At 35.7% G+C, this 27,401-nt stretch overlaps 2 protein-coding genes and 1 pseudogene across 2 annotated transcripts; all 3 read right to left on the bottom strand.

The window, feature by feature from the left end:
* Positions 1 to 627: 627 nt before the first annotated feature.
* On the bottom strand, positions 628 to 8,374 carry LOC116139184. The gene is made up of 11 exons (XM_031424842.1): positions 8,171 to 8,374; positions 7,581 to 7,784; positions 7,192 to 7,448; positions 6,984 to 7,069; positions 6,694 to 6,857; positions 5,110 to 5,249; positions 4,691 to 4,960; positions 1,757 to 4,596; positions 1,512 to 1,620; positions 974 to 1,054; positions 628 to 885 (listed from the first exon to the last, which is right to left on the bottom strand). Exons 1-11 carry the CDS (start codon positions 8,352 to 8,354, stop codon positions 805 to 807), a joined length of 4,416 nt encoding a protein of 1,471 aa, XP_031280702.1. The 5' UTR covers positions 8,355 to 8,374; the 3' UTR covers positions 628 to 804.
* Positions 8,375 to 12,672: 4,298 nt separating this feature from the next.
* LOC116139196 (DDB1- and CUL4-associated factor 8-like) lies at positions 12,673 to 15,504 on the bottom strand. The gene is made up of 5 exons (XM_031424859.1): positions 15,245 to 15,504; positions 14,495 to 14,746; positions 13,881 to 14,024; positions 13,105 to 13,794; positions 12,673 to 13,012 (listed from the first exon to the last, which is right to left on the bottom strand). Exons 1-5 carry the CDS (start codon positions 15,350 to 15,352, stop codon positions 12,770 to 12,772), a joined length of 1,437 nt encoding a protein of 478 aa, XP_031280719.1. The 5' UTR covers positions 15,353 to 15,504; the 3' UTR covers positions 12,673 to 12,769.
* Positions 15,505 to 18,084: 2,580 nt separating this feature from the next.
* Positions 18,085 to 27,138, bottom strand: LOC116139205 (annotated as a pseudogene).
* Positions 27,139 to 27,401: the final 263 nt, after the last annotated feature.

The raw sequence follows: 27,401 nt of genomic DNA, 5'->3' as shown, positions 1-27,401 counted from the left end.
CGACAACATACCAAATACAATTTCAATCATCCATTGAGCCCATTCCCTAGAAAATCTACCCAATATTTGATCAAAATCGATTCGATTTCAACCAGATCTCACTGACGTCGACATCGACATTCTAGGCCAGATCTCACCAACGTTAACATCGACATTCTAGGCCAGATCTCACCGACGCTAACATCAACAACCCTCCTCATCACCACGAAAATATTCCCCTCAATCTTTTGACCAAAACCCACCTCACCCCACCCCCGTTAGCCTCGCCAATCACCGACAAAAGCCAGCTATTGTCGCCGCCTTTTTTTTTATTTTCGGTCGATTCACTCACCGGAAATCAACTTTGTCACCACCATTACACTCACTAACACTTTCTCTTCAAAAGCCCCAATATCCCGACCTTTAATTGTTCGCTGATCATCATCCCAATTTATAGGGTTTTTGGTGAATAGTAAAACGAGTAATCCAACTCAATGAAAGCCCTAGTTTCCTGTTCAACCGGCCAATCCAAGTTTTAAAACACTGAGTATTTTTTTTTTTTTTTTAATTCTGATTATTTTTCAATAATTAAAACTTGTCTAAAATGTGCTGACAGAATTCAGAGTATACAAGTCAATAGAACAAAAATTACACTTTGTAGATGGTTGCGTGGATAGAGAAGAAACAAATTTGCTTTGGTACAAATATCAGAGCAACCCATAATTCAGGCAATAATATTTGCTCAGAATATGGCGTGGTTCAAAATCAGTCACGATGTTAGTGACAAAAGAATGATTAGGCATTAGCAAACCCAAGTCTGATTAATTAGGAACTGGATGGAGGGATGTTGTTGGTAAATTTTGTACAGTCATATGGACCAATTCCTTGATTGTTCTTTCGCTTCACCTGAAATTATTTACATTTCAGATCAAAATACCACTAACAAATTTAATGTCACAACAAAAGAGAATATCTAGAAAAACTAGTAACGTACCGGCGACCATGGACCAGGTTCATTTTGAGTCTTGTCTGGGGGTGAATGTTGCACAGCACCTCTTTTCATGGTTAGAATTTCCTGCAGAAATATTTGTGTAAAATGCATAGATTTTGATCTTTAAAGAAGTAAAATTTATGATTATCAAACTTAGAATTTGAATAGGTAGCTTTGAGGCTACTGAACATCATGAAATGCCATTGGAAGAGCAATTCCTGGCTTTAACTGTCACATGGACAAACCCACCAGCTAATCTTATGTTATCAAATTGGAGGATTTTTCAACCCAAAAATAATGCGGTTTCAGTTTCCTCTTCACTACGTATTCAAACAAGGCAGGATGATAAACATCTTATCTTCAAAACAAGATATGTCTACTTTAAGATATTTTAATTTTGTTCCAGTCAGTTGCCATGAGTGTCCCAGACCTAGAGGTTATGCATACGATTTCTAAGTAGAGGAACCAGTAATTGTACTGCCTTGCAACTCTAGATCAAAGACAGAATCTAAGTTCGACAGGTAAAGAGAATTGATAGTACCTCTCCAGCAGCTTCAAATGCAGCTAACCACTCATCAGAAAATGGAACAGCATGTGGAGGAGGTTTTATCACCAGATTATCTTGCTTCTTATCATTCCCAGATTTATTACTGCATACAAAAGCCAGGTTCAGAAGCAACTGAACATTTTTATGATAGTATGAGAACAGTTCTCTAAATGAAAATAGGAATAAGTTTAAAACATGAAAGTAAAATCAGAAAAAATAAATTAGAACTAAATACTTACAGAAGTTTTGTTGTATCCTTATCTTTTATGACATCATCCAACTCATGGTGGATTTCATTATTAGGACTGCTGTTCTTTTGAGAAATGATGGTTTCAGCTTCCTTAGGTGAAACATCACTCGTCATTGAATTAACATTTACTTCCGGTAAGACACTCCCAGTTAATGACATCGTTGCAACTTCTGACTCATGCTGCATTTCAACAATAGCTCTGCCATCACTTTGAACTATACTAACTTCTTCTGGCAAAATATCAATCTTCATTGAATCAGCATTTACATCTTGAAAGACGCTTCCAGTTAATGACATTGTTACATCATCTGTGACATACTTCTCATCTAGCTCAAGCTGCATTTCACCAGTAGAACTCTCATTGTTTTGAGAAATACTAGCTTCCTCTGCAAAAGTATCACTCTTCAATATGTCAACTTCTATATTTTCTATGCCTGACACTGACTGATTTGCTTCAACCGAAAACATAGATTCTTTGTTCAGCAAACAAAATGTATGAGAATCGCAAGAATTTGCTGTTAATGAATTTTGACCTTCATTCATATTCAAAGACACACCACATGTCAATGACCAAGTAGGAGAACTAAGTTCATCATCATCATGCCTGAACTTCGTATCAGTATAACACTCAAGATTTTTGACCGATGGTTCAATCTCAACAGATCCTGACATTTTACCCTCCTCAGATGGGTACTCTGCCTTCGGGTCCTCATCAACACCATCATACTTAACTGCTGTGGCTGCCTGAATACATACAACAGAACTTACTTCATTTACACAAGCATCAAATTGGTGTAAAACAACATCCATGACACTTCCACAGACATTCCTCTCCAGCAGCTCTTCAGAAGAACAGTTATTTACAATCAGCGTGACACCCAAACACAATCCATGAGCATCTAAGGAAGCTTGTGCAGCTACAGGGTCAGAAAAATGTACATCATCAACATCCACAGAGGACTTACCCTTCACTTTTGAAGAAGTGAAGTTACAGTTGCAGCTATCAACTGATAAACTCCCATCTAAAACCAGCATCTGGGCATCTTCCACAAGTGAATGCTTAAATGTATCACCAACTACAGCAACTTCTTCATTTGTTTGCTTTACATATTCATGTTGACATAGAGCATGAGGGCTTTCCGGTTCTCTACCAAAACAGCTGGGAGCATCCAGACAAACATCTACAACTTCACTAGAATTAGATTCTCTGGACTTTTCAAAAGGCATGCACTCCTCAAACAACAGTTCATCATAAGCCTCTTGAATCTGGTTCCCCTCAGTGGACAGAGTGTTGACAACATGTGTGTAATTCAACTGATTGTTGTGCACTATTGATGTATTTTGCTGGCAATAGTAAATATCATCTCCAGGCTGTAATTCAGAATCAGAACGGTAATTTTTTATTGATAAATTACATTGTTTGTATTCTACAAGTTCATGTTCAACACTGGGGACTTTAGTGTTGCCATTGGTTACCACACCTGATTTTTGATATTTATCCAACATTTGTGACATGCCAGAAGTAGTTTGATTATGGGGTTTGATATCACACCTGAAATCTGGATCCATCAAACCTGACTTTGTATCATCATGTGGGTGCTCTACAGCCATATCAAAGCCACTATCATGCTGTGTCAGTTGTTTTGAATAAACAGCACCAGAACTTTTCAATTCACTTCCATTAGCATCAATTACAGTTTCATTCACATCAACAACCATATTATCCAAGGCTGAAGAGCCCAAAACAGCTTTTCCCATTCCAACTGATTGACTGACATCAGCTGTCTGCGCTTCTGATTTGGTACAGAAATTATCAACTCCAGCAACGCATTCTTTTCCTTCTGGACTGGAATTTGCAACCTTTGTCCTTGTGCACTTCTGAAACTCTGAAGATCTACTCTCCCTGGAAAAACTGTTATTATTTATTGATGGACTTTGTGTCTCACTTTTAATCTGATCAACCTGCAGGGTAGAAGGCATTGTCTCCTCATCTTGCTTCATCATTTCTTCATTAACACCATGCGCACAACTTAACAAATCATCATGCTGTTTTGAAGTGCCCTTAATACTATAAACATTGGCTTCTCCAGATTGTGGCTCTAAAACAGTACCATTGGCATCTCCAGATTGTGACTGTGAAGAGGCACTGTGATCCTTAATTGACGCACTGCACATTTTGCCCTCTTCACATTTGTTGTCAATCATATCCTTTGTCTCAAAAACACCTTGAACTTGCACTGCCAGTTGAAGTTGGGGCGTAATATAATCATTCTCCAATTTAGACCCAGTCAATTCTATATTCATTGGGCAAATATTGGAAACTCTCTCTTTAGCTTCATCTTTCATGAATTGGCCAGATGGTGCACTTAGTAAGAGCAATCTATTATCACTACACTGTAGTTCATTATCCACTGCGTGAGAAATCTTCTCATTTGTTCTTCGATCCACAGTTTTCAGAGATTGATCAATATCATTGCAAATATGTAAACTTTGCTCGCTATTTACAATGTCGAAACTGTTAGAGTTAGATGGGACATTCAGTTCCACCTTTCGAGTAGCATTTCCATGCAAGTTGGATTTTGTCTTTTCAAGTGAACCAGAATTAAGATTAGATGGACAAGAGGATCCTGTAACTGAGCTTGAGACTCTCAGATTTGCACTTGTTGTCATGCCAGAAACAATGTCAGGTATCTTCGCAGGTACAGGAACAGGACTCTCATGAATAACATTAGAGGCATCAAATTTCCTCAAATTAGGAATGTTGGACTTGGGAACATTGCAAGCTTTATTACTTCTCTGTAATAAACTATGTGCAGAGGAAGTTTTTGACTGCAAGTTATCATGAATCAAAGAACAAAAAATATCAATCAGAATCTTTGCCACACAGCTCTATAAATCGCTGAAAATATCTGTTTGAGTCTACCTGATTAAAGAATCCCAATGACGGCGACGGCATCCGCAAACCTGATGGTTTTGCAGTTTGCAGTTGCAAATGTTGCATGTTTGCACCACTACGGGGAGCCTTTGGTGGAAAAGAAGTTGCAATTTTGTTGGAATTCCCATCATCGTTGTTTGATGAGTGCCCAGAAGCTGGAAGAGCTGGACCTGGGTTGATCTTTGAGGCATCATTAGCTTTGGTGATAAGAGAATGTTGTGAATTGGTTGACGAATGGATTTCCAATGCTGAGCTGGCCTGTAGGAATGAAAATAAATCAAAACAAATAATGCAAGCGTTCCATGGTTAAATGGAGTATTTTATAATAATAACCATGTTCAGCCATAGAGCATCGTACAATATAGGTTTAGAAAAGCTTAACATTTCTAAATGTTTCAAGTTCTCACCACATTTCTTCTAACTTGTTGCACAGAAGATTTCACGACTACCGATCTGCTGGGTTGCGAGCCAGATCTTGCATTGCTTCGAGCACTTGTAGAATTTTTTGAGGAACTCTTTGGTCCAATGTTTCTTTGAACACTGACTGCTGTTTGAGAAAGAACAAAGCAACAATTGCGAATATATGATTTTCATCTGTTGTAAACGTTGAATTATACTTTACAGAAAAGAGTAATGTATTGTACAACACATAAAACATCAGATAAAGATATGACAATTGACAAATCATAATGTTAAACAATTTGAAGTAAGGTGTTAAATTTATAATCCTTAATATACAACAGACACGAAGAAGAAACACACTCACGCTTTGAGTGTTTATATGAGTACTATAACAGTTAAATGAATATTCTTGACCACTTTATACCTCACGTCACTCACTTATGTTAGCACTAAATACATTTTGAATTTTTATGATATTTCTCTTACCTATATCTCTCATTAACTTTTATTTACTCTCTCACTTTTTACTCTCAATACAAGACCTAATTCATAATTACAAGTTCTTTGAAAATTTTCTTTATATTTCTGGTTGAGATTGATTTGCGAGTAACTTCAAGAAATATCGGTGGAGCAATCACATGACCAAAATTTAATCATAAGATAGATCTATGACTGTAATGCTAGAGAGCACTTGATATATCAACACTTTATGAAAATTGTTGACCACTTTATATCTCACGTCATTCACTTGTGCAAAACACTCAACACACTAAGAAATTTCTACGACATTTCTCTCATCTATATCTTCCACTAACTTATACTACTCACTTTGTTCTTATACTTTCTTGTTTGGTCAATACAATACCCAAGGCTTGTGGTATATCTCTCTCACAATTAAGAAATTTTAAACAAGGAAAAAGAAATCTATACTATGGGTAGCTCTTGATATATCAAAAGTTCCCTAACATCAGAGTCATAGATCTATCCAATGATTAAAGCTCAGTCATGTGATTACTCTGTCGACATTTAAGAAGTCTAGAAGCCACCCACAAATCAATCTCAGCCACAAGCACAAAGAAAAATCTCACACAACTAGTAATCATGATATACATATTTGATTGTTGTCTTGAATAAAAATATTAAAATAATGGTTGTAACCGACTTAAAAGCCTATATAAGACAAGCCTCGGGTCTTGTATCATGCAAGCAAACCAGTGTTTGTGTACGAGGAAAAAGCAATAATAAAAGTTAGTGGGAAACATAGGGGAAAGAAATGTCATAAAATTTAAAAGTAAGCTGAATGCTTGCATAAGACAGTGATGTGAGGTGTCCAAGTGGTAAATAATTTTGATACAAGGTTGTATTCATGTAAGAGCTCCTGTGAGTAAGTTTCTTCTTAGTGTCTATTGTATATAACATTTGTACTGTAAATTTATATAAGTATTATGATAATATTAAAGAAATTATTCCTTTTTCAGGTGCCATAAGTTCATTATGATGTGCAAATGAGAAATTTAATTCAACCAATATATCCGCTAGCATAAGAATTTAAACCCCTCCCGAAATTAGAAGATTTATGCTTCAGTTACCTGGTTGAACATTCTGATTCCTTTTTAAGTTGCTCACACCCGGAATAGTGCTTATAACAGTTGCAGGATGCGCAGAGGGATCCGGTTTTCGAACTGGTATCTTTGACACACTTAATTCTTTAGTTGCTGCTTTCGTTGTACTCACATTCGCAGGTCTTTTCACAGTTCAAAGAAGTTAAGGCCAATATTCTCCAATTTAATAGATAAAGAACAAGGGCCAACTGCCCACGTAAACTTCTAGTAACCACAAAACTCTCCCACTGTATTGTATAATTTTATCAAAAGGATATGTAGATGAAGCAACAGGTCGTGGACAACCACTGCGTTTAGATCCACTTCTGTTAACATCTTGAGCTGAAAGCACCTTTCGCTTGGCCTGAGGAGGACATGTTCAACACGACTAGAATTAGTTTCATTTGACCCAACTTTCAACTGACAAGAGAATGTCAAAAAGAAAAGCAAAACATCGGCAGCCCAAGCAAGTATAAGAACACTAACCACTGAAGGAGATGCTACATTACGATTAACTCCAGCCGATGCAACCTTCTTTGGCAATGATGAACCAGCACTCTTCCTATCCTCCTTTATAGTACTTGCTGGCGGCTCCTTAAACAAATTTTCTTCAAGAGCTGTCAAATCTTCTGATTCACCCACCAACGATTCTCTCCTATCTTCATCGATAACTGACAACATCTCCCCGCTAGACTTACCGATGTTGCCACTAATTAAAGACAACTCTGAAGGATCCAAAACACCTGACCAATAAATAAAAAAAAAAAAAAAAAAACAACTAGTAAGTATAATCCAATAATTGTTTTTACCTCCCATCTTCAACTTCTATCGCGGGAATAAAACATTATGAAATCCAAAACCACTTATTAGACCACCTTCTTCAGTAAAGAAAGCTCGGTTCCATGCTAAGCTTTTGCGCAAATTGTACCCTCCACCCTTCTTCTTCCTCTTCATCTGTTGCGGCTCCATACTGAGTTTTGGCACTTCTGGTTTGTTCATACTTGTATTCTCTTCATTAACACTATCTCTGCGTGTTGACAAATTTAGATCTTCTTCGTTCTCCTTGCCCGTCACTCCCGCTGCAATATCATAACGTAATTTAGTTGACATTCTCATATAAATTTAATGAATTAAACTAATTAGCATTCAGTAGAGAAACACACCATTATTAGCTCAAAATTCCTTCGTATAGCTCGTAATAAAGCTGAAAACTAATTAATTCGCTAGAATATGACGAATTCAAAATCATCCAGGAAGATTGTTTAGAAAAATTACAAATTTTTTGAGCAAAATAATAGAATCGCTAATATAAAAGAAAATTTAGAAAAAGAAAACTAGAAAAGGAAAATTGTATAAATCACAGCACAATGTGAACATAATTAAGCGAAATTAATCGAATAATCCGCATCCAAGAAGCGAAATAGATTGAAATAAACACAACGAGATACTAAGTGGAAACCCTAACCAATTGGAGAGACAAGAGGCGGAGGAGGATGAATGGAACGGTTAGATCTAGGGATCAGCATAGGCGAACAAGTGAAATAGGTCTTTTTGAAACTTTTTACGTCGTCATCAGGGCTCTGTTGCAGCGGCAACAGCGAATCATCTTCGCCGGAGATCTCTAGAAACGACATGTCATCCGGCTCCATTTCTCTGATATGTTTATCGGTTATTCAGTTTGGGTGTGAAAGCAAATTTCAAATTGTTGGGCAGGCGGGATGTGTTAAAGAGACTAGCGAACGGAAGACAATGATCACGTGACGGCTACTTTTTTAATTTACAATAACGTCCATAGTATTTCGGAAGATTTACCGCACAAATTTGAATTTCCATTGAAATAAATGCTTTTGACCCCGAACTTTAAGTTTGGGTATGAGCCGGGTTGTCAACTCCATATATTCGGGCCCCGTCTTCATTTAGATAAATCATATTAAGGGAGAACGACAAGTTAGTACCCAAAAGGTTTTGAAATGACAAATAGGTACTTTCCGTCATGTTCTGTTAGTGATTTCTGTTTATTACTGTTTATTAATAGTGAAAAGACTAAAATGCCCGTAAAGTTTGAATTTTAGTTTTTATAAATTTAAAAATTTCAAAAAACCCCAAGTTTACAAATTTCACTAAATACCCCAATAATAAAAGTTTTATAAAATAACAAAAACACCCCCACCGGCAAGTGCAGATTCGGCCACCACCGCCGGAATCTGGCCGAAAAGTTGCGTTACGACACAGACCCGTCGGATCTGTGTCGTAACGCGTCGATCGGCCTTTGTCGCCAGATCCGTGGGCTGATCTGGCCGGAAAAGGCCAGATCTACGGCTAGATCTGGCCGTCGACGCCGCAAAACTCCATCTGCGGCGTCGAAGGCCAGATCTGGCTGCTGCTTCGAGGCCAGATCTTGCCTTTTCTGGCAAGATCCGTGGCGGATCTGACCGGAAAAGAAAGATCGCACGTTCGACCAGATCCGACGGATCTGTGTCGTAATACGTTTTCGGCCAGATTCCGACGATGGTGGCGGGATCTGGCATTGGGTGGTGGGGTTGTTTTGTCATTTAACAAACATTTTATATATGGGGGTGTTAATTAAATTAGCAAACCTAGGGGTTTTTTAGAAATTTTTAAATTTATAAAAAACAAAAATTGAACTTTGAAGGGCATTTTAGTCTTTTACTATTAATAAACAAAAATCACTAACAGAATGACGGAAGGTACCTATTGTCGTTTCAAAACCTTTTAGGTACCAACTTGTCATTACAGTAAATTTGGTATGTACAAGTCGTTCGCCATCATATAATTATAATTAATTAATAATAAAATATATCTAATACGATAACAAATCATCATCTCTCTCACACGTTTAACGCTTATTAATTATTCAATCAAAGTTTTTTAATTAAACCCGCACGGTTTCCTCCATTCTTTGGTTATTATTAATTAATGTGAGATTGCTTATGAATAAAAATAGTTGATAAACATTTATCACAATTTTCTCTTTCAACACTGAGTGGTAATTTGCAATTGGTCATCGCATTTGATCAGACGGAACCTATAGAATTAATCAATACGAGTTAATATGTCGCATTTGTGAGCAAAGTGAGTGTGAAAAAAGTTTGTGAGTAAGTATTAAGAGTGGAAAAAACCGAATCGATTTTGGTTTAAAAAAAAATGAACCGAAACCGGTCCGGTTTCGGTTATAACCAAACCTAATTTCGGTTCGGTTAACTGGTTTTAAACCGGTTAATTAGATTCGGTTTCGGTTATAAACCAAACCTAATTTTCGGTTCGGTTAACTGATTTTAAACCGGTTAATTATGATTTATGATGGGCTGTATTTTTCGACCCAATTTGGTCAGATCATCCACTTTGACCCATTTTTTTTAGGTTTTTTTTAACTTGAATTAAAGTTATATTTATTGTAATTAAATAATTTGAATTCATATATTTTAATGTACATCCAATATTAATAATTTAAAATTACAAATCAAAGATTGCAAAAACAAAAACGCTCTGATTTTAAATTATAAATTACACAAAGACATTTACAAATCAAACATATGCAAACCAAAAAATAGTCCCCTACTGCCAACTTAGTTTCCACCCTAAAATTATAAATCAAACACATGAATAAAATGAAAACATATAAACCAACTGTTAATTAAGAAAAAGCGAAATACTTATTAGAATAATAAGTTGGGTGCGTTTGGTTTAGTTTGGATAGGATTTTAGGGATAGTATTAGGTTATTGGATATGGGAGTATTACGAGGTAAATTTAAAAATTATAAAAAAGCCCTTAGGTTTACTAATTTAAATAAAGACCCTAACATGTAAAATGACAAAAAACACCCCACCATCTGCAGTGTCGATTCGGCCACCACCGCCGGAATCTGGCGGAAAATTTCGTTACGGCACAGACTTGTCGGATCTGTGCCGTAACACGTCATTATGGCCTTTTCCGGCTAGATCCATGGTGGTCTGGCCGGAAAAGGCCAGATCTACGGTTTGTTTGGCCGTCGACGGCCGGAAAAGGCCAAACGACGGCATCTTTGTCCGTCAGCGACGGCCAAGAGGTGGCCGTCGTTTTCGGTCAACGATGGCCATATTGGCCGTCGTTGACCGTCAACGACGGCCATTTCTTTGCGTGCGCTGCGGCCAGATCTGGCTTTTCCGGCCAGATCGTGGTGGATCTGGCGGAAAAGGCCACAGCGGTGAACTTCCGCCATTTCTGGTCGGAAGTTTGGCCGTTGTACAGATTCCGGCTATCACCGACGGTGGTTGCCGAATCTGACAAGTTGGTGTGGGGGTGTTTTTGTTAATTTTTAAACTTTTTTTTAGGGGGTATTTAGTGAAATTATAACCTTATGGGTTAAAATGTAATTAAAAAAAATAGGGTAATATTTTGAGAATATTGTACCAAACGCATTTGAAAAATAGGATCCAGAATAGGGATAAAAATATTAAACCAAACGCATACAAAATGTTTTTGATTGATTAATTGATGAAGGAAAAAGAAAAAGAGAAATAGTAGTAAATATAATTTTAATTTAGGCATGAGAAGGATGGTTGGTTGGTTGTTGGCCTTTCGTTCGCACCAAGAAATACAAAGCAAAGAGATGAGGTCATGCACCAGAAACAAACAACGACATGGAGACTGGAGCGACGACGTCAACTGCAGCTAAGTTCACTAGTAGGCACGCGTGAGGGACCTAGGGAACCCAGACGACGACAATAGTGAGCCAGCGACTTGGTGAAGGAAGAAGAATGGTGACTGCGACTAGTGACTGCCGATTGTTGAGCAAAAGATCGGTGAGCAAAGATCGGTGGCGTGAGCAACGTGAGAAATTTGTGTGGCTACTAGCTAAGGCGTGACTGCGTGAGAACAGAGAACTGAGAGACAGTGAGAGTCCGAAAGAGAGTGAGAGACAGAGACAGAGACAGAGACAGAGTCACTGAGACTCTGAGAGTTATTGAGGTGAGTGAGGTATGAGTAGTGAGTATCGTGAATAGTGAAGCAGTGAGTATACTGAGTAGTGAGTTTAAGATTTTAAGTTAGCCAGTTAGGGTGTTAGACTGTTAGGGATTGCAAAATAAAAAACCTAAAATGCATAATTTTTTTTAAAAATTTAGTTCAAAAAACTGGTTCCGGGTAACCGGAATTAATTTTGCCAAAAACCGAAACCGAACTGGATATTCGGTTTTTTTAATAATCGAACCGAAACCGAAAAAAACTGAATTTTCGGTCCGATTCGATGTCCAGGGTTTTTTTTCCACCCCTATATAGTATTACTGTAATCCTATATCACCTTTTATGGTGCGTCTAGTTAGGGTAATCTCTCATTACTCTAATAATGTCATCTTTTAAGATGTGTTTGGTTAGAGTAATCCTATAATTCCTTTAATAATATCACATTACCATAATTTACTGTTTGACTGTCAACTGTCAAGTAATAAAATATTTCGGTAATTTTTTAATATTAATAGTAATTACAGTAGATTATATAGGGATAATCTAAACACCACTCATTTCTTAGATATTCTATGATTATTTTGTAATCTTAATTTTGTTTTAATTTTACCCCTAATTAATAATGTTATTAATAATATAATATAATAATATTAAAAAAGAAAGACAATTCAATAAAAAACTTATCCCAAAACTATGTTATTCCTCTTAACCAAACATATTAATTATTTGAGTAATACTACACTTACAAAGATTTTCATATAAAGTGAGGTGGTAAAAAATGAATGGAAGAGTAAAATTTCACTCTTTCATTCATTTTTTGCCACTTCACTTTATATAAAAAAACATATTTAATATAACATTTATCTCTTTATTTGTTTATCTCATATTAAATACATCCACTATTAATGAGATGTCAAATGGGGAGAAATATAAATAAAAATTTGTAAAGTGTACATTTGATCAAAATGTTTTCAGAACCAGTTTTCAAATGTGAAAATGCGACTCCAGGCAGAATGTAAACCGTCTTTATTTTAGTACATGGAAATTTAATACAAGTAAACACAAAACCAAAATTGGGTTTACTTAATAAACTATAAACACTAGCTAATGTTGCACTCTCTTGAGTTACCACCCCCTTCAGAAGAGGCATCACTATCTGAAAATCCCAAAACATAAGCCTCCCCTTCATCTTCATCATCACTCTCAACATCAGCTCTGTTGTATCTCCTTTCAATGTATGCCAAAGTTTGCCGCCTCTGCAGCCTCAAAACATGCATGATAACATCAGGAGTAAGATTTATCCGTGAATGGTCCTCTCTTTCCTGCCTATTAGACTCCATAATCTGCTCACCAACATATAAAATTTAGAAAACATAAAATAAATGAAAATAAGATTCAGTAGCATGTTTGTGTCTAATATCTTTATAGATAGTACCTTTTCTACATTGTCAGGCAATGGAGGAACATTACTCGCCATGGGAGCCCAGAGCTTTACACTTCTTTCTATTCCACAAGTTGCAAACATTGGCAAATGAGGATGGGGCTCAAGTTGATTTACTATATTCCGGTCACCTAACATTAACCGTACCAATTTACCTCCCTTCTTCTTCCAAACAAATATATGGCCACAGTCAGACCCACTTAAGACATATTCATCATTGGGGCCAAAAAAACTCACTCCTTTAACAGTCTGTGAATTTCTATGGCCTGTGTAAACAGGTGGATCTTCAACCTTCTGTAAGTCTTCACGAGGTATGGACAATGGTGAGGAACCCAATCCCATATTCTTCTCAAACTTATAAATGAGCTCATCATTGTAGGAGACAAGCAGTTCACTTGTGCTTGAGTAAGCCAATCCAGTGATATGAATATTATTACTCCCAATCAGACGAGAGGGGCAAAATGTGTTCACAGGTATATCTGAACTACATGATGCATCCCATTTACATTTTCTTATGTCATAAACACGAGCATATTCATCAGAACCTCCTACAGCAAAGTAAACAGGATTTCTCGGGTCAATTACCATAGCATTCAACCTTATGCTATTTGGAGGCTGCTTGCTGTTTTCTGTGAATGAGGAGCAATAAAAAAGCCTTGTACCACTATTACTTCGCAGATCAAACTGCAAAATGAAAAGAAAAGTGTAACTCTGAAACTATATAAAAGAAAGAGAGGCTTTACAAGGCTCAGAAAACAAAATTGACCAACATGTTGGATGAAACCATCTTCACCACAGCTATATAATATGTAGGGACTTCCTGGCTCCACAGCAAGCTTGTATACACGCCCTTGGTGCTTCCCCAACCTTTTTGTATCAACTTGGCCGTCCTCTGAAACTTGTCCAAGCCTCACCTACAAGAAAAGCATAAAGTTCATATCATTAAAAGCATACATCAATTCTATGAGTATGCATCGCAAGACAGAATCTAAAAAATCATTGCTAAGATTAATAATTCTGAAAATTTTTATTATTATTGAAATTATTACAGAAAGCTCAATTTCAAGGTTCCGCATGAAGAACTATATGTTAGATGCTTGATTTTACTGTGGGTTTCACATTTCAAGAAATATTCGCTACCAAAGAGTGAGAGTTTATAAACAGAGAGTCAGAAGCTGTTAAAGCACATCCAACACAAGCTGTAGAACAATTTACATAAATAAACCAAAAAAGTTTAAAGAAAACAGTACAAGTAAGAATAAACCAAATGCCAAGATGAGATCAGAGAATCAGCAGATACTCACCTATGCATATATATAATATACATCCACAAGAAAGCAAGATCATAGCAAAAGGTGATGAAAGTATATATGTATGTATTCACCTGGCCATCAGCAGAAGAAGTTACTATTTTACAATCATCAGTGAAAGGCATAATTCGTGTCTGAAATATGTTATCGAAGTGTCCAGAAGGATATGAGAACAATTTGCTTCCAGTTTTCCAAGTCCAAAATATAACATGTTTGTCATCAGAACCTGACACAAGAAGGTCCCCAGTAGAGTTGAATTCTACTGCATTCACACAACCCTCATGACCATTTAACTTCCCATGAAGATCAATTTGCTTCACCAGCCCCTAAAACAAAAACCAAACTAAAATCAGTCTCAACCCAACGATCTCTAACACCAGATCTCAATCTTGATGGTTTATGGTCCTGTTTGATGCGTGTAAAATCTCAAAACATGCCCAAACTGAATATTACAAAGCCTATCATAATATCACATGAATCTTCCACTAAAACTTTGTAAGAAGTAACTGAAAATTATTCAATTAAGCTTACAACACAAAGTCCAAAATCTCGTTTGTAGTGACAAAAAAGCAATTTACACTGTTACGAATTGATTCTACTTTTATTCCAGTGTTCAATTAATAATCCATTTTTTAATCCAAATCAAACCAATAATCCGTATAAACTGATCCAACATAACACACTTGAACATTCACTTCTTGCAATCCAAACCAGAAAAAAAAAAAAAAAAAAAAAAATTGATAGAGACTGATTATTTTAGTACTGTCTATCATGGCTTGAGTGATCAAAATTAATTAATAAAGAAAGAGGAAGAATTTTAGAACCTCTGAAGAAGAAAGCCGGCGAGTTACGTCTCTGGGCCGAGACAAGCCCATCTCTCTCCTGTAAATCTCTGTAAATCCATCTCTAGTTTCCTTAAAACTCGTCTTCATTTAGCAGAATTTAACTCACAGGAAGCTCTTTTTATTTCTTTAGTTTCTGAGGTTTCACGGAGGAGAAGACCGTGGGCGTTGGTTCACTTTTGAGAGTACAATTAAAGAATGTCCAGTTACTTTGAACCACGCCGACTGATCATATATAAATGAACCCAAAAAAAGTTCATTAATTCATTATCGGAATTTTAATTGGTGATTCTGCTGTATACCGTTACCGCAAAGTATTAATTAATACTTCTAAAAAATTTGATTATACGTATTTGGGTTCTTATTTATCTTTTAACGTAGGAAAGAGAGATGAGTAGGTAACATGTAATTGGTTAAAAAAAATCAATAAAAATTAACACACAACCTAATTTTATAAATTTTTTCTCATAATCTCGATGTGATAATTCGTAATTGATCAGTTCACAATTAGATAGATAGTATTCATTATTAGGCAGATAGAATTTATTATTAACTGATTAATTATAAATTATCACATCAAAATTATGAAAGAATATTTATGAGATTAGATTATAAATGTAATACTGTCCAAAAAAGAATCATCCATGTGGACAAGATAACCATGGAGTTTATATCTACGGAGTATGAAACAAAAGCTTTATGTTTGCTGGGACCAATTTTTACATCATACAATTGGAGAGTGTTGAATTGAATATTATAAAGGAAAAGTGATTTTGAATTTTGATACGACTTTAGTAGTGGCTTGGTGTCTCCATTCTACTCGTCTCTTTATTCTTTAAGACTTCCAATGTCGATGTGGCCCCCTCCACGCAAGACATGCGACAAGCATGTTGCTTGAATCCCATCGCCATGGGGCAAGGCAGTCTGTTTGGGCTTTAAACATCCAACACATTTAATTGAATTTTCCGTCTTTTACCTAAAAATCATTATACCAATCATGCTTAACTGTTTACCTAACAATTTACAGATTACCAAAGCATTAGAGTATTTCCCGTTCTACTTGAATTCAGATATTTTTACACTCTCCTATACCGAACAAAACTACTGCAAAAATTGAATTCAAGTTAACCAAGGTAAACTTTAAGGGGGCTTTTGATTCAGGAAATATTAGATTACTAGAAAGTTAGATTACCTTGAAGATTACTGAGAATTTTTAAGAAAATGTGTTCGGTTAATTGATAGGTATGTTATATTAATATGTTTGGTTGTGAGGAATAAATTGGTAGATATGTTATTTAAATTACTGAATTGTCCTCAAATTAAATATTATTATTATATTATTTTTTAATATTGAGTATTATTTGGATTATTATAACCCTCTCTGCATTTAAAAACTTAGCAAAAACAACTTTATAATAAAATATTGGAAAATCAACAAAGCACTCTCACCAATCCAATCACTGCTGGCACCGAAAACCACAATAGGCCGCTGGCAGCCAACAACCACAATAGGCCGCTGGCAGCCAACAACCTAATGGCGCACGAAAGGCAGGAAATTGCCTCGGTGCGTCGTATGGCCATTTTGACGGCCAGATATCTAACTGAAAATGGTCATATCGATGTACGACAGCCATTTTCGGCCTTCTGTGCGCCGTTTCGACGGCTATGGTGGTAGTTGCCGATGGCAGGTGGGTGGGGGTGGTGACTAGGGTGGGCTACAATTTGTTTTGAATTTAAGGGTAATTTTGTCTAAAAAGTTAATTAATTTAAGTGAAATAGTAAAAGTCATATTTATGTAAATAAATTTAAAAATAAAGGCATTATTGTCCTAAAATTTTATTAATAAGGGATAGAATTATAATAAAACAAGATAACCCCGATAATCTTAAAATACCTAAGAAAATAGAGATAATCAGATTACCTCAAATATTACTAATAGTAACCACTATTGGTATTTGAAAATTACCGGTATCTTATATTACTTGACAATCAAACATGGTAATTAAGTAATATAAGATAACTTAACCCCAGTAATCTCACATAACCCCAAACCAAACGCCCCTAAACATTATCTCTCTAATGAATGGCGATGGGATGAGTATATTACTTTCATATAATCGATATTATGTTGACATATAAACGACAGATAAACAACCATATTAGTTGAAATCACAGTTTTATACACATAATTTGGATTTTGGACCAAACTTTGTCATCAAAGACAGACAACAATTTCATAATGAGAAGAAACTTCCCTCTTAAAACGAAAGAACAATCACTTGGTCCTACACCGAAGCTTCCTTATTTACCAATCATACGACTTAAACGAGGGGCAATTGAAATTATTCAACTTGAAACTCTCTATAGGATAACTGTATAATTGGGTAACTAATCATTACATTAGGATAACACAAAATTTTAAAAATAGGCCCAATTCCCCGAAATGTCCACACTAACTAGTGTGATTCTGTTAAAAAAAAAAAAAAAAAAAAATGCAAAAGCTACATGGTACAGTATAAAGATTCCCCAACTCCTCTTTACAGTAAGTTCCCAACCCTGCCTTGCCCTCTTTACTTTTTCTCCTTTGTGTAAAAGAATAATAATGAAAATTAAAATACAAACTTCTTTGAAGGAAGTTAAACACGACTGACCGTAAGCAGAAACCCATGTATACTTAAACCTCCAGACTCCAGAGAATATGAGCCATGATTTCATGTTTCTATTCTACGTCAATCTCGTGCAGCATAATGTTAAGAGTAAAATAAGCAGAAATCCTCTTGCCACCCAAAAAGGGATTATATAGATGTCCATTTTACGCAGCTTCTATAGTTGAAAATACTCCCGCCCCCATTCATACTCTTCTTTCTCCCAAAAATAAATCCAAAACGGAAGGATATATATGATAAAACTAATCCTCATCATCATTTATTGCGGCAAAAGAGAAGGGTTTGAACTTGTAGCCATCCCCATGGTAGAACTTGTTTTGAAATTCCACCCAATGAAGACGCAGTGCGTGTAGAAAAGCACTGAGAGTCTCCATCATGAGCAATATGAAGGCAGTGGCAAAGGCAAAAACCGCCAGACCTATTAACCGGATAACAAGGTTGTCGTACCTGTAATAATTGTCACTTGCATATCATTACTGATAATAAAAGAACATACTACTGAGTAATACATGTTTAGCACATTCCCACTTCCATTACCAATATTCACGACAAGGATTAATTTATTAAGTTTAGGCTTGTTAAGTTGATTGCATATCTATTTCCCTTTTTCCCAAGTCAAACTTCTCACAATCAGTAAGTAGGCCCACTTACACAAGCTTTGCACAATTACACTAATAAATGCACTTCATAAAAGATGTCATAGATTTATAAACATAATCACTGTGTGTGCCTGAAAAGAGCACGGTGTTGAAGACTTGGCAAACAGTATTGAAAATTGATCTATCAAGGATCCGTTTAATATTTTAGCCTGCTGTTTCTTGCACCATACAAGACTTGTAACAGAGTTCTAAAAATATGTGATAATTTCACGAAAGATAGATAACTTAACACATTTCCACATGCAGTGCAAGGATGGTTCAGTTGCCGAAAGAAAGCAAATTATGCCTAATTCTACGATCAAAGAAATAGATCTATTAATACCCCTGCTCACTTTGCACTGTATGCAATACAATGTGAATATGTTAACATGAGTAGTAAGTGGCGCCAATCAAGCTCTCCTTACATTTGTAGTGGGCACAAAGAAATGAAGGATATAATGCCATGGTTCATACTGCATGCAAACAATGACGAAGAATATGAAGATATATAAACAGCAAGAAATAAGAGAAGATGAAATAGCAAAAATTCACAAGGCAGAGAAACAGATGCCACAAGATAAAATATAAAAAAATCACCCCCAGGCAGAAGGAGGACTTCTCATAGAAAACAGTAGATAGTTCAGAGGCGCCAAGCTGCAATATCAGTTGACAGTTATCAGGTAAACACATAATACAACAGACATTTGTTAAATTCAACAAAAATCATGGCAGTACCCTCAAAGCCCACATCGAAGGTATGATGCCGTGTTTGAGACTGCAACGAGAAACAAACTCAATTGAGTGTATCATTTGGTGCACAAATATCTCGCTAAAATTGAATTCTCATGATGTTGTCGTGCAGAATCAGGTTCCACCTCAAGACCATCTCAGAGGGTGCCAAGTATCCCGTAAGTACGACCTTGAAATCTCTAGAAAATATCCCAAGAAAAAAATAATCAAGCTCTAAAATTTCTAGAAAAAAATATCAATGTCAAATAGCTAAAAGGGGCTAGTCCAAAAGGTTGGAAAAGATGGAGAGGATTGACCAAGAATGGGTCATGCTGTGAGAGAGAAGGCAATGATCATAAAAAGTCCTTCTGTATGGTGCCAATACAGCTTTTCTACAGAGCTGACAAGCAATCATTAATTGCCTCTACAAATTATTGGGCAGCATAAGAAGAGTATGGCACCACAGGTTCCTTGAAATCACCAGGGATAAATTAAGGGTTAAGAATATGTTACAGAAGAAATTTGAACATGAGACTTGTATACACACAGCATATAGACACTGCATGGTATTACGCACATTTCACCAGAAAGAGGTACCTTCAATATTACTTAGATGAACAAGAGAAATTAGATGTGTATGTGTACTCTTCCCTTCGAAAAATGGTTAGATGTGTAACAATTATAGCTAGGCTGGGACAAGTATGCTACTTAAGAGTATCAAAAATTGGTTTAACAAGAAGACAAGATCCATCAAATAGATACAGATAGGATGAAAAATATATATCACACACTCCGCCGGAAAAACTTATGTTCAGTTTATCAAAACATGGCAAACACTGTCCATTTTAAAAGAAGTCAGAGAAATTTAAGAGAGCCTAAAAGTACCACCCACAAACATAAGCACTATTCTGAAAATATAGTCAGAAGATGCAAAATATTAAGGAACGCTTCTACGAAAAAAATTAAATGCAAGACAACTCAACCACCAAATTACCTCCAAATGTTGCTTCTTAAAATAAAAGGTTTTGGAAAGAGCATCCACGGAACTGCAACTAAAGCAAAAGCAACATAGTATCTGCGAAAGTCAAACATCAATTTATTCAATATTTACTACAGACAAAAAATAATATAATTTTAAGCATCTCACAATAGAATAAAAGAGGGAAGATCATGCCTGAAGTGGTCTCTGGCCCCAAAACAATTGATTCTCACCAGGTCATCAGTGGGACTCAAAAAAACGTATATCATTACATGATAAAGGTCCGCCTGAGAACCAGTGCCCCACTTGATAACGATAAGAGCGAAGATACCAAAAAGGCTGTTAAGAAAGATCACCTGTGGCACAAACTGATACCTAGACACCAAGATGCAAAAACAACTTCAGTCTCTTCACTCTAAATGCAAAAGGCAATTTAAAGGGGTGAAGAAGTGGATTAGTCAAGATGAAAAGAGGGAGAGGGCACACCTTATGTCCAGTGAGCTCGAAAGAAGCGTGCATCAAAGTAACTCAATATAATTCCAAGGTTCATCTGGGCCACACCTAACAAGATAGACATCTTCATTTTAAGAGGTTAGAAAAGGCAGTTCTGAACGACTTCCACGCCAACTGGATCAACGCCAAAGGATAGGATCTCGATATTTGACTAAACCCACTGGTGTGCATCACTGATAGAGCAAACATAACATCTCAGGATTTTACTCTCTTCTGTGTTCAGGTTTAAAGTTCTGCCAATTGATTTTTTTTTTTAAGGGCGGTAATCATGGGTGCATTAAGGATTGTTCTTAAGGATATTATAGTAAAAATGTTAAAAATGGGTGTTGGAAAAATAGTGGGGGCTATTTAGAACCACTCTATCCATAAATGTAAAACTTCTATCAAGTTATCAATCAATAAGGGCATCAAGAAGTAAAAAACCAAGCCTGCCTGATGCATCTAAGGATTCTGCTCAAAATTAATCTAAAGATATAAATAACAATTACCTGCAAGTTTTATCTCGCATCTGTAAGCACCACCAAATATGTGAAAAGGAACAGAGAAGAATTCATTGTAAATCAGTCCACAGTAAATTGAGAAAAGCGACATCAAAAGGAGTACATAGCGCCCACCAAATAGCATCTCCATAAAGCTTCCAGTTTCTAATATAAACTTTTCAAAATCAACTTATTGGAACTACATGAAATCTCATGGCAGGGGAATTAACATATTACATAAGCACAATGTCAAGTCAGTTAACCATATTAAAAATGCAAATCTTAAGTCAAAGACAGATTGAAGTCCTAAGGGTCCAATCAAGCATCTGCAGTTCGTTCAAATATCCTCTCTCAGAGAATATAAAATGAAACAAAATAAGCATTGAACATAGTTACGAAAAGGAAAATCTATAATCAAAACTAAAAGCACAATGATACATCCAAAGCATTAAAAAAAATATAAATAAAAAACAGTGAAGTAATAACAGATGGAATAATTAAACTTAGCCACTGATACATTCAATGACTTGTATTCTGGAAAATAACACAAACATTTTGATAAGTTTATATCATCAAGGAGGACTATAATTCATAATACTAGACAAGTATAGTTTCTTCTAATACAACAATCGTTTAAAAAAAAAAAAAAAAGAGCTTGAAGTCAAGTATACCTGAGACTTGAGCCTCCTTTCCCGAGCTAAGAGGACTAATGCTCCAACAATAAACATATTCCATGACCCCAATCCCAAACATCACAGCAAAAAGAAAAGGAAATGTAACCACAGTGTATACTGCAGGATTTGCCTCTGATATCTAGCAACACTGCCAAACAGATTGTTCGTTGTACTGTAATCATCTCATAAATTTTACAAACTAATAAAAATAAATGACAGAGCTCCTGCCGATTAGCTCACTCTGAAAATTGTATAAATATCAATGATTCAATTAACCCATATGCAAAATTACATGCAAGTTGAACATTAAGTATATAATTCAAATTTAACATCAAGCAGCTGGGCTCATCTAAACAGAAACTGAACTATGCTAGAGCTTGAATCAATTCTAGTGGTACGACAGATTAAATACATGATTGGAACAATAGCCGCCATTGGTGAAAATGATGACAGTACTAAAGAAAGAAAAGCATCAACCTCTATGAGTCTCTTGTTCACGATGTAAGCCTCTTATACTCATGAAATTAATCTAACAAGAAAGCATCAGATGAAATTGTACAAAGATAATGATGATGTCATAGAAAATATCCCTCAAAAATCTCATAACCAAAATCACGATTCACAAGGTGAATGTTGCTTTAATACGGAAGAGACAATTTTGCTTGAAGAAGATGACACACAATGATAGCAGCATGGGAGCTCACCCATAGGCATCAACAATTTCTTGAAAAGCATTTGTGAAACGGTTTGTCCTAAAATATGTCGGAGGTGATTCAAAAGCATCCATAGCATGAAATATTATGCCCACTTGAGAACTGCTATCAACGTTGCACGTTGGAGCACCTCCTGAATCTGTTAAAACAAATAACCCCATAGGCAATAGCTCTTCAGCAGAAGTACAAGACAGTAATACAGTAACTACACAGTTTAAATCTATTCAACAACGGTAGATGAGGCCTGACAAACTTACCTGGTCTTTCGCAAATATAGGACACAGCCCTCTCCAACAAGACATTTTTTAGTAACATCAAAATTCAGATATTCAATGTATCATATACCGCCTTCTCCCTTCTTACCTAGTAAAAGGTGGTCACAGAAGCAAGAAGATTAAGTTACCTATCGTGAACATGGCATGGAGTTCAAATAGTTTAAATCTGATATGTTGAAAGCTACAGCAAGGGCACTAAAGAACAACGGGAGACAGGAAACAGCTAAATTTACCAGATTCATCCATTTTGTAAGATGGAATCCAATGGAAGTAAGGGCTTTATTTCGGGGGCGAATGCCTGCCTCCAGCGTGGCTTCAAGCTCAGAAAGACGTGATAAAACTGCCCAAAAAAGCCTAACTTAGCAAAAATTTGAAATAAACATTACTGGGCTCTTTTTTATATCTTCTAATCAACAAAATTACAGAGTATGGGAACTCTAATCAATGATTAGGCATATAAACATTTTTTGGTGACAAATGAGGAACACTAAAGAAGGTAATCATAGTCTGTATATCTTTCCAAATAGAACTCTAAGAATTTTAGAATTTTCTGTTTGTTATTCAGAGACATTAAGAGCATCTCATATAACAGTTGTGAAGATTAAAACGAATACATAATACCATCAAAGACACAAATAAAATATGTGAATGGAATTTTTCTTCCATGCATAAGATGAAATATAACAAACCTCCACAACAAGACACTTACTTCTCTAAATTTTGGCTCTGTTTAGTAATGTCTTTCAGGAACAGGATAACAATTTGCCCCAAAAGCTTCACAAATTTTCAAAATCTTCGTTCTTGCCTGCTCCCCAGAGAAAAATACTACGAATATGGTCTTCTCAACCTGCAAGGTGAACATAGAAGTCAATATCAGATAACATATACTAGTTCTAAAAAAGGCAACAAATACCCTCTGAGCAAAAATGGCGATTAAAAGAAGCAACATTGAATATTCTAGATGATAACATTAATAGAGACATAATGAGAAAGAAAAAAACCATTTCAGCTGTTAGAGGATCCACAATCTCTTCATCAGCTGGTGCCTGATTGAAAAGCATATTGCCCCTAGTAGCACGAAATAACATTCTCTCAAATCTTGAATTTTCGACTTGCAAAAATCCCACTGATAAATCTTGACCAGACTGGTGATGATGGCCCGAATTTATCCTGTAAAATGAACAATCTAAATAAAAAACCCACGGGATGTTATGTTTTTCTCAGAAAAACAATTCAAAGTTCACTAAACATAAACCGTTCAAGTAATGAAGCTTTGTCAGCATAACCATTGTTGAGGTACACACTCTCACTTAACTCCAGGTTCCTCAGTAACTGCATGACATTACTTGATACAAGAAAGCCACCAGCCTGGAAATGCCCAATAAAATATAGGAGGTAAGGGCATAGAAAAAGGCATTAGTTAGTATAGTTTGGAGCGAAATTTCAAGATTTAAATTCCTTTCACAATTAATTACCATTCAGTGAGAAGCATTTTCAACTCCAGGTTTAAAGAAGGATATATCAGGACCAGGAGGATGAATCCCACTCACAAACAAGTAAACCACCAATTCTAGATCACCTAGGTATTTGATGACTTGAAATAATTTCTCGATATCAAATAAACGCAAAAACATAGATACTATGCAATTGTCCAATATGCATCCATTAGAAACACAAACGAATTATAAAATTCCACCCTTCCTATGCCGTACTGGTTTCATGAAGACAAGAATTTAAAATTATGCCCTCAACAAGAACATTTCTTATGATTGAATGAATTGGACTTAACCATTGAAAATACTTGCTAAAGGAACACTGGAAACATCTCACATCCAACTAAAAGAAAATATTAAAAATTGCTTGTCAGTCAAACTTGAACGGGAAAGGGAACATATATATTTGGTAGGAACCCTTAATCACTTGTTTTCTGGCAGAGTAGTATGCTAGAAGCAACAGATAGTCCACCAGCAAGTAGATTATTGGTACTGAACTAATATCCATCACAGATTGTGTCACTTATAAATGCTTAATTGCATATGCAGCAATAAACATGGGGTTAGGAGTACCCTGGCCAAGCAAAGCTCAGGAGGAACTAAACACACACAAAGACAATACCAAATTAACCACCGAGGTAAAAGTCAACAGATTTATTCACATAACACCAATTTACCCCCAAAAGAAAGCCAAAATGAGTACCTTTTGCAAGACCATTTTGAACTCAAGAGCTCATATACGTTTGTCGAAGTTTCTCACTGTTAGAGTTCATTTCATTAGCTCATGTTCATGCTCAGCAAGTTGCAGCTGAATTAGGAAAAATACAACAAATAATACATTGTCAGATTTCAGAAGCAAGTAGTCTTTACATTAGTATATACGTTGTTCCAACATAAATAAATTGAAAATCTAGGATAAAGACAAGAAAAACCCAGACAATGGATAAAAAAAAAAAAAAAAAAAAAAAAAAAAACTCCAGTTGAACAAAAGGGTAATTTAAATATCGACCTCTAATTCCTCCAATTCAACATCAGGTCCTGAAACAGGATGGACAGAAGATAGAAGACCAGCTTTATTGTTTGTTCCTTGACAATCGCAGTTTTCTTGACCTCTCTCCGCATCGCTTTACCTGTAAAAGACTCTAAACATTCAAATAACAATAATACATGGTAATGCAAATTGCATTTACCCATGTTGTAAACTTAAAAATATAAAATTAGAAATGAAATTTTATACTTCATATTCTATCCTATATCTTTTGGGTAATTACTGACAAAGGAGAGCATAAGATCAAAATTTTATATGGTGCTGAAGAGTCCATATTCATTAATTTAGCATCAATAAAAGGCAAAAAAAAAAAAAAAAAAAAAAAAAAAAAAAAAAAAAAAAAAAAAAAAAAAAAAAACAGGAAGACATGATAAGATTAAAATACTGGAAATATAAAAAGCTGCAAATGCAATGATAGATGGATATGCATAAACAAATAGCAAGTAGCATCTAAGTTTCTAGAATACAAGACAGAGTAGCATAACTAAAATAAAATTTAAAGTCAAACTTTATATCGCAAAATGAGAAAAGAATGATGCTACAAACACAAACTTTGTTATCCAAGCTCATGTAGCACAAAATTAATGAAAGAGTTTCCAAAGTCACCTCAACAATGAAGATAGATGATGAGGCAATCATGCATTTATGCTGCATTAGTTTGTTTAGATTACAACATATGTACAGCATTACTCTGGAGAAAAAAAATGAAAATCTAAAGTGTTCATATCACAGTAATAGCTCTGATATATGTAAGCTATATACCTGATTAACAAATGTTCGCTGGAAAGGGCTTTTATCAGCATTTAACTGTCAAGGGAAACAAAATCACCTTTAGATATTATGGCTGTTAACTACGACAGTAAGCACGTATTCAGTTTAACATTTTAACTTAAAATTCCATAAATTAAGTATTTAATACGTACATAGTTGAGTTTAACATAACTGTCATCATGAACCAAAACAAACCTCAAATCCATATCCTTTCTTTACCTCCATTTTCTCAGCAAACAAACAGGGGTAAAAAAATACAATTTTACCTCCAAGTAATTCAATACAAACTAGTGCGATCTGAGCTAAAACTGATAAGAACAACATGATAAAGACAATTAAACAATAAACAACCAAAAAAATAAGAGCTCCACTAAGTTTGGCATAACAATTCATATAGCCAACCATCACTGTACAAACCTTTAAATCCTAATTTTCCTTTTGTTTTCTAATTTCTCAGCAACCAAACACGGAAAAAAAAAAAAAAAAAAAGGAGAATTAAATAAAGAAAAAAGAGTAAATCGGATCTGAGACGACACACTTACGTCACGAAACTGCACGAGACCGAGTTCGCCGAGATACGAGACGGCTCGATGAGCGGACTCGACGGGAATGATGAGCTGTACAAAGGTCATCTTCTCCGACCGCATCAGATCCATTGGCGGCAAGTTTTCTATGAACCGCTCCATTGCTCCAATTTCCGAAGACCAAAATAGGAAATGAAATGGTTGACCGGTAAAAGTATAAAACAGTTGTTATTGTATGGATCTAAGTGAGGGAGTTTCAGATCTGAATCAGAAACCAATTGGTCTTTGAGACTGAGTGCGTTTGGTGTGTTAGTATTTTTTTGGTTTTGGTTTTGCCATTCGCAACCGTCACTTGAATCGGCAATTTCGGCATCATTTTTAATGGGAGTTAGAAAAGTGGAGTGACCTGGAGGACATTGTTGTCTTTTCATTTTTTATCTAAGGATCCATTCCAACGGTAAACTAGGGTCATAGTCCACTCCACGTTAAAATTAATAAGGGATTATTAATTCTTCTGGAGGGTAAATAATGGTCAAAGTCCTTTAGATGGTATAAAGAGACCCAGCATTAGCTGTTTGGTCTTACAAAATAGATCAGAAATAAATGACTTTTCTTAATTACTCATTAATTAATCAAT

The sequence above is a fragment of the Pistacia vera genome, unplaced genomic scaffold (assembly GCF_008641045.1).
Source record: "Pistacia vera cultivar Batoury unplaced genomic scaffold, PisVer_v2 Contig348, whole genome shotgun sequence".
Taxonomy (NCBI): Eukaryota; Viridiplantae; Streptophyta; class Magnoliopsida; order Sapindales; family Anacardiaceae; genus Pistacia; species Pistacia vera.
The sequence above is the reverse complement of the archived record's forward strand: the minus strand, read 5'-3'. Positions and strand labels throughout refer to the sequence as shown.